The sequence below is a fragment of the Microtus ochrogaster genome, unplaced genomic scaffold (genome assembly GCF_000317375.1).
Source record: "Microtus ochrogaster isolate Prairie Vole_2 unplaced genomic scaffold, MicOch1.0 UNK42, whole genome shotgun sequence".
Taxonomy (NCBI): Eukaryota; Metazoa; Chordata; class Mammalia; order Rodentia; family Cricetidae; genus Microtus; species Microtus ochrogaster.
In genome coordinates, this window is record NW_004949140.1 from 1,322,174 (window position 1) to 1,335,034 (window position 12,861).

A 12,861-nucleotide genomic window follows, 5' to 3' on the forward strand; every position below is an offset into this window, starting at 1 on the left:
CAAGCTCCAATTACAACTGTCAATGTTTATTTGCGGTCCATTCTTACTTGGTAAATCTACAGGAACACATTCAACGGTGATGTTCAGCTGTCCAGGGATAATCTGCAATTTCGTCTTTTCTGGCCTAGGTATAAAGCAAGAATATTTTAGGGCTAAAAATGATGATTGTTAAATGCACTAGCTATCTGAGATCCGACTCAAACTGTTAAGCATTCTGTTCTCCCCGTATATAACTCGCGAATTCCTTTAAGGAATCAATAACTCATGCATTCTATTCATTTAGCATACTAATAATATCACACACTTACTTTCTGTATTCTGATAGCAACTTGAGAATGTCTTCATTTGAAAGCTTGCTACTGTCTTGCTTGTACAAAGGGGAAAATCTCCCGTCCAGATCCAGAGAGCCCTGAGTGTCTTTGAAAATGGGTCTAGAACAGCAGTAGAACAGCTTTTTAGACAAAGTCTGAAGTGCCAATAAATTCAATGAGTACTGGCGAGAACGCAAAACAGTGAGAGCTTTGGTGGCTCTCACCAAGTGAAGCACCCAGCACCGACTCTACAGCAATGCTGTTCGGCTTCCAGGCATGGGTCCATGTGGTTCCCGGATGTGCCCAGCAAATTGACTGGCTGCAGCTCCACACTGGTAATGAATGAGAAATGCATCAACTAGTAAAGGAGGGAACAAACTGGTTTATTACGCAGCGGAATGCCACCCAAAATATCGAAAATGAATTCCACACGACATGGAGGAACCCCCAAAATGCACTGAGCATAAGGAACCAACCCCAAGAGTACATGCTGCGGGATTCCACTTTTATGACGAGTTAAGGACAGATAAAATTGTATCTACCATGACAATCACATGGGTGGCTGCCTGGGCGTTGGGGGTGAAATGGTGACTGGACAGGTCCATGAAGAACCTTTCTGGGGAGAAAAATTCCTTATATACCTTATCAGTCATGATTATTAAAGTGGTCCTTACATTTGTGAACATTTATTAAGGTGGATTTTTTTTCTTTGTTTGTTTATTTGGGACAGGGTTTCTCTGTAGCTTGAAGCCTGTCCAGGCAACGAGTTCTTGTAGACCAGGCTGGCCCTGAACTCACAGAGATCTGCCTGCCTCTCTGTCTCGCTAGTCCTGGGATTAACGACTTGCGCCACCACTGCCTGCCTTTAAGGTGGATTCTTAAAATGTATCTTATCAAAAGTGATGTTTCATCACCATAAACTCATAAAACTTACACTGAATCTTAGTCCTGGAAACTAATTTTTGTAGACCAGGCTGGCTCCGAACTCACAGAGATCTGCCTGCCTCCCTCCACCTCCTGAGTGCTGGGATTAAAGGCGTGCATCACCACACCCCGCCTCTTCTACCATTTTAAACAGCCGTTTTTTCCTACTATAACGAAAAGTAATATACAAGCACCTAATGCACTGTTAGGAAGTAGGACGTAGCAATAGCCAGAACCCCGATTCTCCTCAGCAGAGCCCACTGCTCCCACTTTAAAGCATTTCTCTCTGGCAACAGGGGTTTGTCCTACACTTTTTAAATGCTCCAGACAAACCTTCAGAGTAAATTCCTGCTACTGTTGCTGATGGAAACATTCCAGGAAGGAGAAAATAGCAGAATTCCCCACCGGAACTGGGCATCGGGGTTTCTCTCTGAAGCTTTCAGAATTAGTCTTCTTACATGGCCAAGCAGCATCAAGCAGTCTCTCTAACTGTCTGAGAGCAGGAGCATGCCACGGTGGTCTGGGCTTAGTGCTAACACTGGGTAGCCCCATAACCTGATCTCTGCTCTGCCACAAGCTGTAGGACTTAGGCACAGGTTTCCTTTGCTTTTATCTTTCCTTCTGGGTCTCTATGTACTTATCTCAGAGATCGGGGAATGGAACTTTTCTCTTAAAAAGATAAACATTAGGCCAGGCGTGGTGGTGCACACAATCCCCTTTGTTCAGAAGTCAGAGGCTTAAAGATGGCTGCAAGTTCAAGGCCAGTCTGGTCAACACAGTAGTGAACTAACTCTAGGCTAAGCAGAGTTACACTGCAAAACTGTGTTTCCAAAAATAAATAAATAAACAAAATATGCATTAAGTTTTTAGATTGGTGTGTTCTGAACAGAGTTAACACTTAAGGAGTATTATTAATATAAACAGTAGTAGCAACAGCTATGGACTTTTAAGGTAGAAACATTACAATTAATTGCATGTCTATATTTATAAGCCATACTTTACTTCAAGGACGGCAACATCCATTAGTTTTTGCCGTTTGCCTATCCTTGGCAATCGTTTGTTTCAACCAGTATGCAAAACAAGGAAAATAGTGCCTCCCCGTCTGTGAGCACACGAAACATTTTGAGATCCTTCCCCCAAATGAAATGGTTATAAATAGTGAGAGAAGAGTTGATTCACTTCGAATCTCCTACCTCGTGTCCTCCCCAGCACACAGGGAACATAACTGATTGAATTATTCAGAACATGGTGCCCTTTCCCAAGAACTCCCAGTCAGCTGTACAGGCTGTACCACAAACAAGCTGATGAATTTACACTTTGAAGTGTGGATAAGCAAAAAACAGGCTTCAAGTCCTCATTGCCTGAAGATTTGCAAGATTTGGATGAACGACCTTCATAAACAACAGTAACGTAAGACTCATAGAGGATGTATGCTTCTAAGTCCACTGTTGCCAACGGGTTGGCTGACCTTGTCACCAGGAAACAGAGACCTCTATTAATTATAAGCTTGCACTTCATGGCTGCATTCTTTGTCATCGACTATTCAGCACATATCCCGGGATGATTCTATGATAATTTGTAAAGCTGTAAACTCAGTCAACACTGAAAAACTGGACATATTGTACACAATTCATTATACACTTCAGTTCTCTGGGGGAAGACTCTACCATTTTAGCAATGAGTCGTATGAAAATATAAGAGTAAGTAGTATCCATCGGATTAACCCAAGCCAAAAACAATTCCCTGAAGCAAGAGTGCATAAACGCAAGAGGGGTTTGGAAGGATTCTTGAAGGCATGGGAAATTCTAAAGAAAGAGGCTTTACATACCAAGTACCCCAAGCCACAGCTGGCCTGCCAGAAATAGACCACTGGTAAGAGCACTGGTCCCCAACTTCACAGACAATGGAAAATAGAAGGGTCAGGATTTGTTTTCCACGAACCTGGCAGCCCAAGCAAAGGGCATTCTGTATTGTCCAAGGCGACTACACACTTGCTTAGCTGTCCTGTGTACCTTCTGGGCTGTCTACGAGTAGAAAGAGGAAGATGAGTGTGGATTTGTTCAATCTGCTATGGATTCACCCCCAAACCTCCCTCAAGTCATCCTTATAAAACACCAAAATCTAGAAAGAAACATCTATAAATAAATAAAACATTAAAACATAACACCTTCCCGCTACCCATTTTCTAAGACTAAAGTATCTCTTTTAAAATTCTGTTGGTGGTAGTGGGGGGGGGCTGGCAGCCAGTAACTGGAAATCAAACCCAGAGCCTTTCACTCTATGACTGAAGCAAATCCCTAATCAAAAAGTAATTCTTTTTGACTTTTGTTATTTTCTCCACAGAACACAGACTAAAAAGATGCAGGAATCCTCTGCACCACAGCCCTCAGCAGGCAGCACTTTGGGCAGTATTAACAAGTATTTCCTTCCTCGCTGCCGGCAGATCCTCATTATTCATGGAAGAAATTTGTTCTAGGTACAGTTGACCTTTCTACTCCCAAGATAAGGCACAAGTGACAAGAGTCAATGCAATTAGTCTCCTGTGGGCAGCAGCCGCTGTTTGAACAAGCAATGAGAGCTGGCAAAGGCGATAAGCTGTCTATAAGGCCTAAATAGACTGGATGCTTATCCCCAGGGATGCAAAATGCTAGAGGCTTTTGTGTACATTGCAAAGTCTTTCACCCACAAATTACTCGTGTCTCCTAAGCATCTTCTACTTAATAAATATTAGTCGAATACAACAAAATGTAACGTACAGTAGATTGATGGGCTCTTAAACACACAATAACTGTGGTGTTATGAATTAATCGTTCCACAAACACTTCTCCCTAGGCTCAGATTTCTTATTTATAGCACGAGAGGACATGATTCAATCAAACAGTTTCTAAACAATCAGATGCCAGGAGCTAGAGATCTTGATGACAAAAATGGCCATTTAAGAACATTCAGAAAAAAAGAAAAACAATGAAAAATCCCCATCATGTAATATGTCAACACATCATGCATGAAAGGAATACCACTGAGAAAGTATAAAGGATGAAATGGACCACAGTGGAGGGCATCCCTTGGGAGTCAATACATTGATGAAGGACCTGCTCATTGTCTAGCCTCGTGGCATCACAGACAGGAGCGGACATAGGTACAGCTTCCTATAGCACACAACGTGACAAGTCCTCAGAGAATATGTTCTTTTATCAAAAAGTCGCAGACAGTGCCATTTAAAATACTGGGGAAAGGTACGTTCGCTATTAAGCAGGAGTATTTACCAATGGTGCTTTAGAATACCTTTATTGGATCTGAGTTTTTGATGTAGGGTTCTGCACAGTGTGTGATGTTCCCCTGCAGCACCTTCTCAATTCTCACAACCAGAAAAATCTCAGGATGTGGATTCGTCACTGAGAAGATTCCCTGGGGGAAGAATGACTTCTGTTAGATATTTTTATGCAACATACATATGGCTGTTTGGCAACTGCTAGCTTGTAGTGTGGCGAGTACAGAATGTTGATATTCAACATAGGATCACGGCCAGGATTCTAGGGATAGGTAGTTTGTCATTTGGGGAACTTTTTGACACAGGGTCTAGCTATGTTATAGCCCTGCTAAGTTTGAACTTGAAACAACCCTCTTGCCCCTGCCACTTGAATGTTGCAGCCCTAGTATCCCAGGCCTGCGCCACCATGTCCAGAGGGGTAATACTGGCTGTTTCCAATGTATCTTCCCACAAGCAGTTCCTAGTTCCTTACTAGCTGCACCGGGGTTTCATCCCTGACATACAAGTCTCACTATGCTGCCGAGCTCCTTCTGTTTGGCTCTTTGGCAAGATGTGTTCTTAGACCTAATGAATACAACACACACTGTGCTGGTTTCATTGCTAAGTGCTAACGATAGTGTGAGTCGTGCAAGTGGCTATACCTACCAAGCAGGGCGCTCACAATTCACACTGAACGCGGTGAAGAAGGAAGATCCCACTTCACTGCTCTGACTAATGAGAAAGCTCACCAGCTGGGGCGGAGAAGGTAGCCCAGGGGTAAAGTGTTTGTCACATCAGGCCAGGAGCACCTGAATTTGTCACATCAAGCCCAGAGAAGATCTGTAGTCCTGATGCTGGGGAGGAGAGGGGGGGCGGTTCCTGGAGTTCACTGGCTAACCAGTCCAGCTGAATGGAAGAGTTCCCAGCTTCACCAAGAGATGCTGACTCAAAAAATGAAGTGGAGGGGTAGAAAGCTGCCTGAAGCTCTTCTTGCAAGGGCCAAGAGTTCAGTCCCCAAGACCCATGTTGGGGGGGGGGTCACAACTGCCTGTATCTCCAGCTCCAAGAGCCTACCTGGACACTCATGTATTTACCCATATATGCACACTTCAACATATATACATGGTTAAAAACAACAAATTAAAGTCTCTTTTAAAAGGAAAAAATAAGCTATTGAATGATTGAAGACAACACCATCATTGACCTCTGACCTCCACATCCACATGCACACATACACACACATACACACCCTGATGGACATACACACACACACACACACACACACACACACACACGTCCTAAACCACAATGTGGAAAACTCTGCATTTTCAAAGCTTGGTGCTCTCGAAGGAAATGGGGAAAGCAGCTGCAGCCAAAGTCACACCATTTTCTTTGAACGTGTGTTTTAGTGATTTTTGTCCCTCACTTCAATAAGCAAAGGAATTTGAGTAGAATACTCCATCACTAGGTCTTTACCAAGTTTTATTTTCCTGTTTTGTGTATTAATATATTGCTTTCTAGCTTTCAAGTTACTTCAGACATATCATCTCATTAGATCCAAATTGGAGCTTCTGAGTTTGACAGAGCACAACAGAAGACAGTTCGCAAGGTTATCAACGTCCCTTCCCTTCAAAGAGCTTCTAGAAAGGCTGGGTGGTGAATTTCCAAGCAGCAAGCACGAGAAAACATAGAACAAGGTATTTAAAATATGGGTGAGGAGCTAGACAGCCTGGGCTCATATTCTGGCTTGTCCATTCATCAGCTTAAGCAATTCTTATCTTGTCTACACCTTAGGTTTCTAACCTATAAAATGATGGCACTAAGAGTAACAGTGCTATCAAAAACATCTTATATGGATCAAATGAAATAAAATACACTAGATATCTGGTCAACACCAGGGTGGCCCATCAAAACTGTATCAAGGTCATAGAACTTGGCTTCTGGTATTGCTGGAAACATGCTGCCTGAACTGTGAGCTGGGCTAACAGACCATTCAAGCTGCCCTTGCAGGAGGTCTGCTCATCAGTGGACTCTGAGCCCAGTAGATTTGTAATTTTTAAATTATTCTTAAGGGAATAGGAGACAGTTCATTCTGTTATTATGTCTGCCAATAAGGCCTGGTAACAAAGATTCAGGTTACCCAAAATTCCATGTTTCAATGTGGTGACAATGTTGTGAAGTTTCTATAGAAACGGAACAAAGGAAGTCATAAAGTAATACATATTTCAAATCCATTGGTGAGGCCATCAGGTAGGTGGATTACAGCGGTATCAAAGAACCAATGCAGTGGCCTCAGATGCTATCTGACAACACCCTTAGCCTTTTGGTTGGTGGAAGCCGTGGTCTGTTAATAAATTCCAAAATGTTTCACCTACAGCATTCAGGTCTTCCATGTCTACAGTGGTTTCCCATTTGCATTTATTTGCTTTTATAAATGTTTCCCTTTCAATTTTTCTTCCATTCCCATTTTTCCATTTTCTCTCCTTCCCGTTTTCCACCTTCCATTCCCCTCCCCTTGCCCTTCTTTGCCTTCTCCCTCCCTTCCTTCCCTCTTCCTCTTTCTTCTTCTTGTTTGTTTTCGGTTTTTCGAAGCAAGGTTTCTCTGTGTTGTAAGAGCTTTGACTGTCCTGGAACTCACTCGGTAGACCAGGCTGGCCTCAAATTCAGAGATCCACCTGCCTTTGCCTGCCGAGTGCTGGGATTAAAGGTGTGAGCGCCAATCCCACCACCACCCAGGCCATTCCTTCCTTCTTGCCTGACTTCCCCCATTCCTACCTCGCTCCCTTCCTCCCTTCCTTCCAACCACCCATCTTGCTATGTTGGCCAAGCTAGCCTGGACTTCCCAAGTTCAAGTGATCCCATTGCCTCAATCTTCCCAAGCAGGTGATGTATACTACTGTGCCTGAATAAGTATAATTCATGCTAAAAAAAACTTATGCCTAGCTATCTGTATGCTTGATCTCATTCTACCTTCATTTTTTTAAATTAAAGACACTAGTTATCTATATGTTTAAAGGATTCGGAAACAGAAGTTCAGAAATGTTTTTATAGGAGATGGTAAAGAAGAGCACACACCCTGGGCTTTCAGTATATCACATGATGTGGGCAGCTAGAATAACCAAGTATTGCAAGCATTTGCTGAGGACCCACCATTCCTCATTCCAGCCATCTTGGCATTTTCCCACACTGATGCTAGCAATGAATATTATACTTTAATACCATCTGGCAATTTAGAAAAGCAATATTCTCTCTCCTTTATCTAAGGTCACTGTTATTGGCGCTACCCATAGCAGGCACACTGCACTGAGAACATGTGTTGCACCAAGCAAGGTGCTTTCTGGGGATGCTGCAAACTGTCTGATTCCCATAAGGGCCCTGGGAAGCAGAAGCTGTCACTGCTTCCACACTAGAGAAGGTCCAGAGGCATAGAGAAGCTCATTTCTTTGTGTGGATGCATTGCGGTGTGTGAAGAGTTGTGTGTTCCCATGCATATGTGGTACATGTGTTTGTGCATATAAGAGCCCAAAGTTGACACCAGGAGTTTTCCTCGATGGCTCTCCATTTTAAACCCTGAGGCAGGGCCTTTAACTGAACCCAGAGCCCACCATGTTGATTAGTCTGAAGAGTCACCTTGCTCCAGAATATCTTGTCTCTGTCTCTGGGATCCTTTGTCTCTGGGCTGCCACTATGCCCACCTGGATTCTGTTGTTCTTAGAGATCCACTCTGGTTCTCACACATGAGCAGCAAGTACTTTATGTGGTGAGCCATCTGCCTAGCTCCTAGAAGCCCTTTACTGACAAGGGCTCCAAGTAGAGGAAGGGTACAATCTTGGAGGTTCTTCCACCTTTGCCCCCAAAACTTTCTAGTATCTCCCGTCTTCTGATATAGAAAGTGGCTAAAGAAAGCCACTGGGAGTTTAGTCTCTTTGTGACAAGGGCTCTTGTCTAATCCTTCCTCACCAGTGAAGAGTGGATATGTCCTCTTCCCCAGGGTGACTCTAACCCCCTCCCTGCCCCTTTCTTCTGAAGCACTTAGCCCCACTCCCAGCCCACCCCTTGTATTTACAACCCCCAGGATCTGGTAGTGCTTGTGGAGGTGGTATGTATCGTAGAACTTAGCTAAAATGTACTCTATCTACTACTGCTGATTGAGATCTTTCAGGTCTAGGTCCAAATCCTGCCTTTACCACACATCTTCTAAGAAAAGTGAATGAAACCATGAAGGAAGGCAACAATATTTCTCTTTCTTGTCGTGAGTGTGCTGCAAGAGTCCAGGAGCAACAATCACCTGCTTTATGTAGCATAACTGCGACTCGGCAATTCCATGGACCAGAGACTCGGGCGAACCGCCCTTTACGCTCCCATCATTGGTCAGCTGGGTGGAGGTGCTCCAAAGCATTTCACGGACAGAGGACGGGTTCAGGTCTACGTGAAAGTCAGCTGAAATCTTACAATTGTTCTTTACATCAAATAAGGCAAGGTTGATGAAAAAGGGTTCAACCTAGGAATAAAGACAGTTGACATGTTAAATTTAAGTTTTGGGGAGATTGATTGCAAAATGAGTGTTTTTTCTTTAAGTTTGAGTCATTATGTTATTGTTCCAGTTCATCATTTAGCTAAAATCGCACTATTGTTATTCTGCATTGAATGAAAGGCATTGAGAAATAAAAGGCTAGTCATTTCTTCAAGTGCAAATTCTCAAGTTATAAATTCCCAAAAATTTACAAGTCGCAATGTTTTAAAAGATGTGCAGAATTCAAAAGTTTCATCTAAAGAAACATTAATCTGTAAATACAATTTAAATCGCTATATATTTACTGACGACTCCTAAAACAACGCTAACTTGCAGATCATTTTAAAAATCCTTGTCTGGTGGAAGAGATGGGGAGAGAGAAGGGAGAAGAGGAACACCGGGGAGAGCTTGGGGGAGTGGGACGGTTGAGATGGAGGAAGGGCGGATATGGGAACAGGGAAGAAGAGATCTTAATTAAGGGAGCCATTTTAGGATTGGCAAGAGACTTGGCTCTAGAGGGGTTCCCAGGTGTCCAAGGGGATTTCCACAGCTAGGTCCTTGGGCAGCAGAGGAGAGAGAGCCTGAACTGGCCTTCTCCTATAGCCACACTGATGAATATCTTGCATATCACCATAGAACCTTCGTCCGGCAATGGATGGAGATAGAGACAGAGACCCACATCGGAGCACTGGACTGAGCTAATGTCAGTCAACAGTAAATTACTCAAAAAATGCTTTGCCCCCATCAGTAAATCTAGAAGACATGATTCCTCCCTACAGATGGCATTCAAAAGCTGGTCACAAAGAGAAATCTCATACCAGGTGACATGAAGGCTAACCCTTTACTGGCAGAAAAGTACTCCAGTAGATTTTAGCTACTTTGTGAAAGAATTCATTGTTACTTGATAGTTCTGAAACTAGAAATCCAAAATAAAGATGAACATTAAATACAGTGTCTTTGAAGATTTGACATTTACGGAACCAAGTATTTCTGACCTCCTCGATTCAGGATACCTAGTATTTATACAGACCAAAAGTAAATTTCATTCTATAGAACAGTAAGTAAGCCTAGCAGACTGCATAGCATCTATGTCACACTAGGGCTTGGGGACACTAATTCACTGCCATGAACCAATTTTCCAGAAGAATTCCTATTCCTTAATCAAATCCAATGTGAGGGGTATTTCTTTCAGATTCTGGGGACACGGCACTCCTGAAAAGTGTAGCACCTTTCCCATCTGCCATTCAAGCAGATAAGACTTGCAGGAATCCTCTCAAGATGAGAACACATTTGTACTTTGGCCAAAGAAAGATATGAAATTCTTCATGTCAAATTAATCGTAATATGTAACACTGGAATTTTTGTCCTGTAAATTAGCCCTTAGTCATAAAAAGAAAAGCGATTCTTCAATATGCTGGATGCAGGGGAGGAGAAGGAAGGGTCATACGTACATTTGTGGGAGGTCCTTTTGCATTGTCTCCAATGTGACCGACGATATTGAACGTTAAATCATGGCAAGTCACCAGGAAACGCTTGTTGCACTTTTCTTCAAATGGCTTTACATCAGGCTCAATTCCTGAAAAGTCCAACCTCTACAAAACAGACAGCGCGAGTTATTTAAAGAGACAGGATTCATAGTGACGCTGACTGATAGAGATTCAGATCAGTATGTTAGAGATGGCGGCAGAATCTAGCAGCTCTGTCCAGTCTGGATTCCACTCGACAAGCCCTTAGAGAACCCCTGGAGGGAGATGAGGAGAATCTGGCCTAAGGCAATGAACATAGAATCCAGGCCTTGACCTACAAACCCCTACCCTACAAGGCGTGACTCCCTTGGCTCTCATTTCCCACGTCGGTGACCTTGTCTTTTACTATTTTTGCCTCCACCCCCTCAGGTTACTGCTCCAAGTCCCACATCCTTCCTTGCTTATTTTTCAAGCCCATCTAGCGCCTTCCTCACCACAGGGTCTGTGTGCTTGCTGCTCTATCAGGAACCCTGCCCTCAGGGAGCTACGGGACTTGCCCTCTCATTTCCTTCTGGTCTGTCTCATCAACGTGCACTTGTGAAGGGAAGTATTTCCCCAACTCCCTGTAAACAAAAGTGCGTACAGTCTAAACTTCCTTTCTCGGATTTATCTTGCATTACTTTTAGCCTCCATTTATTTGGCTCTTTTCTTCTTCTTCCTAGAATACATCCTCCGAGATGGTAGAATCTGTTTCCTTCACAAGCCCTTCAGGACAGATGGACAGGAAGAGGTAGGAAAGCCTACAAGAATCACACAGCGGTGTCAGACACGGGAGATCACACAGACAGCGATGTTAAAAATCGTCATTCGTTGTGACATACAAATGAATGACAGATGGGGGGGGCAGGAGCGTTTCACTTACAGTGTTCTGAGCTTGAGGTGATTAGCGAGCAACTGGAGCAACTGGAAAACTAGGAGGGGTCTGTGTTGGGGAGAAGGATTTGAAAGTGATGGGCATCTAGGGTGAAAGACAGCCAAGGCTGGAGCCCAGGGAAACTGCCTTCATTTAAATGATGAGCAGAGAGAGAGAAAGGGCCTGCCTAGCAGACAGATAAATATGAGCTCAGCTTCTAATAGAACCGAGGGATGTGCTCTAACTGCCACAAAGATAGATTTATTGAAAAGTACTTGTACTTCAAGGTAAATACAACATTTAAACACAAGATACCGGGAGTCAGTTCCTCTAATAGGGCAGGCATCTGTGTCTTCTCAAAGAAAACTCTAGAATAAACTCCCCAGTTCCCAAGGCTCACACAGTCTAAGTACCTCTGTCCATTTTCTTTGCAAACAGGAAGCCAAGTATGGATTATATGACAACTTAACTTTCATTAAAGCCATAGACACAGTAGGGGAGAAATGACTCACAATTAACTTGATCAGAGACTATTGCCAATAAGGAACAGTCAAGCCAAAAGACAGAATTGTTCTCAGCTACCTGAGCAGCCCAAGCCAAGCCAGGTATACCTGAAGACTCTTAGATATCATAACGGCTTTGACCCAACCTGGGTCTCTAACAAAACTTCCCTTAAAGGAGCCTAATGCATAAAACCTGTACCGGAATGTGTGGTTTCCCTCTCTGAGTCTATTTATCTACAAAAAACAAGCACGTGGGGGACTAGGCAGCCCCCTTTAAACACCTAGCTATGGAGCCGGCTAAAGCAAAGCATTGCTTCTAATTTCTAATTTCTGCCCATTTATCTGCTTTCTTTTCTGTCTTACTCAGACAGCGGAATGTGGAGCAACTGGCCCAAAGTGCCCCCAGCTCCCAAATCCTTTCCTTTCCGAGGCACCTAAGAATAAACTTTGAGACCTACGGCCTTGCCCAGCAGCTCAGAGTTGACCCCACACCCCTTCAGTCAAAGGAGCATTTCGTTATTCCCTAAGGGCACAGACAAGACTCTTTTAACTCGCCACACTGAAATGTGACCAGAAGAGGAAGTTGAAATTCTGGGTGAATTTCACCTTTTACTTGACACAACAGGAGTTACTCTGTGTGAGGTGACCTTCCACAGTCACCGGGAAATTCATGTTGGTTGTGCTTAAAGATTCATCCACAACTATGGGTTTTCTCTCATTTGTAGCTCTCCGATAAACACAGAATCAGTTCAGTTTCCCGACCACAAAAAAACACTACACCACAAGTTTTTAAAGCTACTGGATTCAGTTTCAACCACTGTCAATTGTCTCCTTTGTACTCAGGCAAAGAGCCTGACGTGTCCAATTAGAGCCCAATCACCCAGGGCAAGCAAAGGCTCAGTCATGCTTGCAACAAGGACATTTTTTAACCAGTGTCCCAGAGATGGCCATCTCTGAAACGTGCTATTCTATTTGATTTGG

The 12,861-nt window shown here is 43.4% G+C and overlaps 1 protein-coding gene across 1 annotated transcript in view; it reads right to left on the minus strand.

Annotated features, from left to right (window-relative positions):
• The window catches only part of Dock11 (dedicator of cytokinesis 11), a 196,672-nt gene that overhangs the window by 105,705 nt on the left and 78,106 nt on the right, over positions 1–12,861 (minus strand). Inside the window, exons 11-16 of the mRNA XM_026790137.1 lie at positions 10,450–10,590; positions 8,774–8,986; positions 4,521–4,643; positions 3,177–3,259; positions 309–431; positions 48–124 (exon numbers count right to left, since the gene is read on the minus strand). Coding sequence (XP_026645938.1) covers positions 48–124; positions 309–431; positions 3,177–3,259; positions 4,521–4,643; positions 8,774–8,986; positions 10,450–10,590 — 760 coding nt within the window. The remainder of the gene's footprint in view (positions 1–47; positions 125–308; positions 432–3,176; positions 3,260–4,520; positions 4,644–8,773; positions 8,987–10,449; positions 10,591–12,861) is intronic.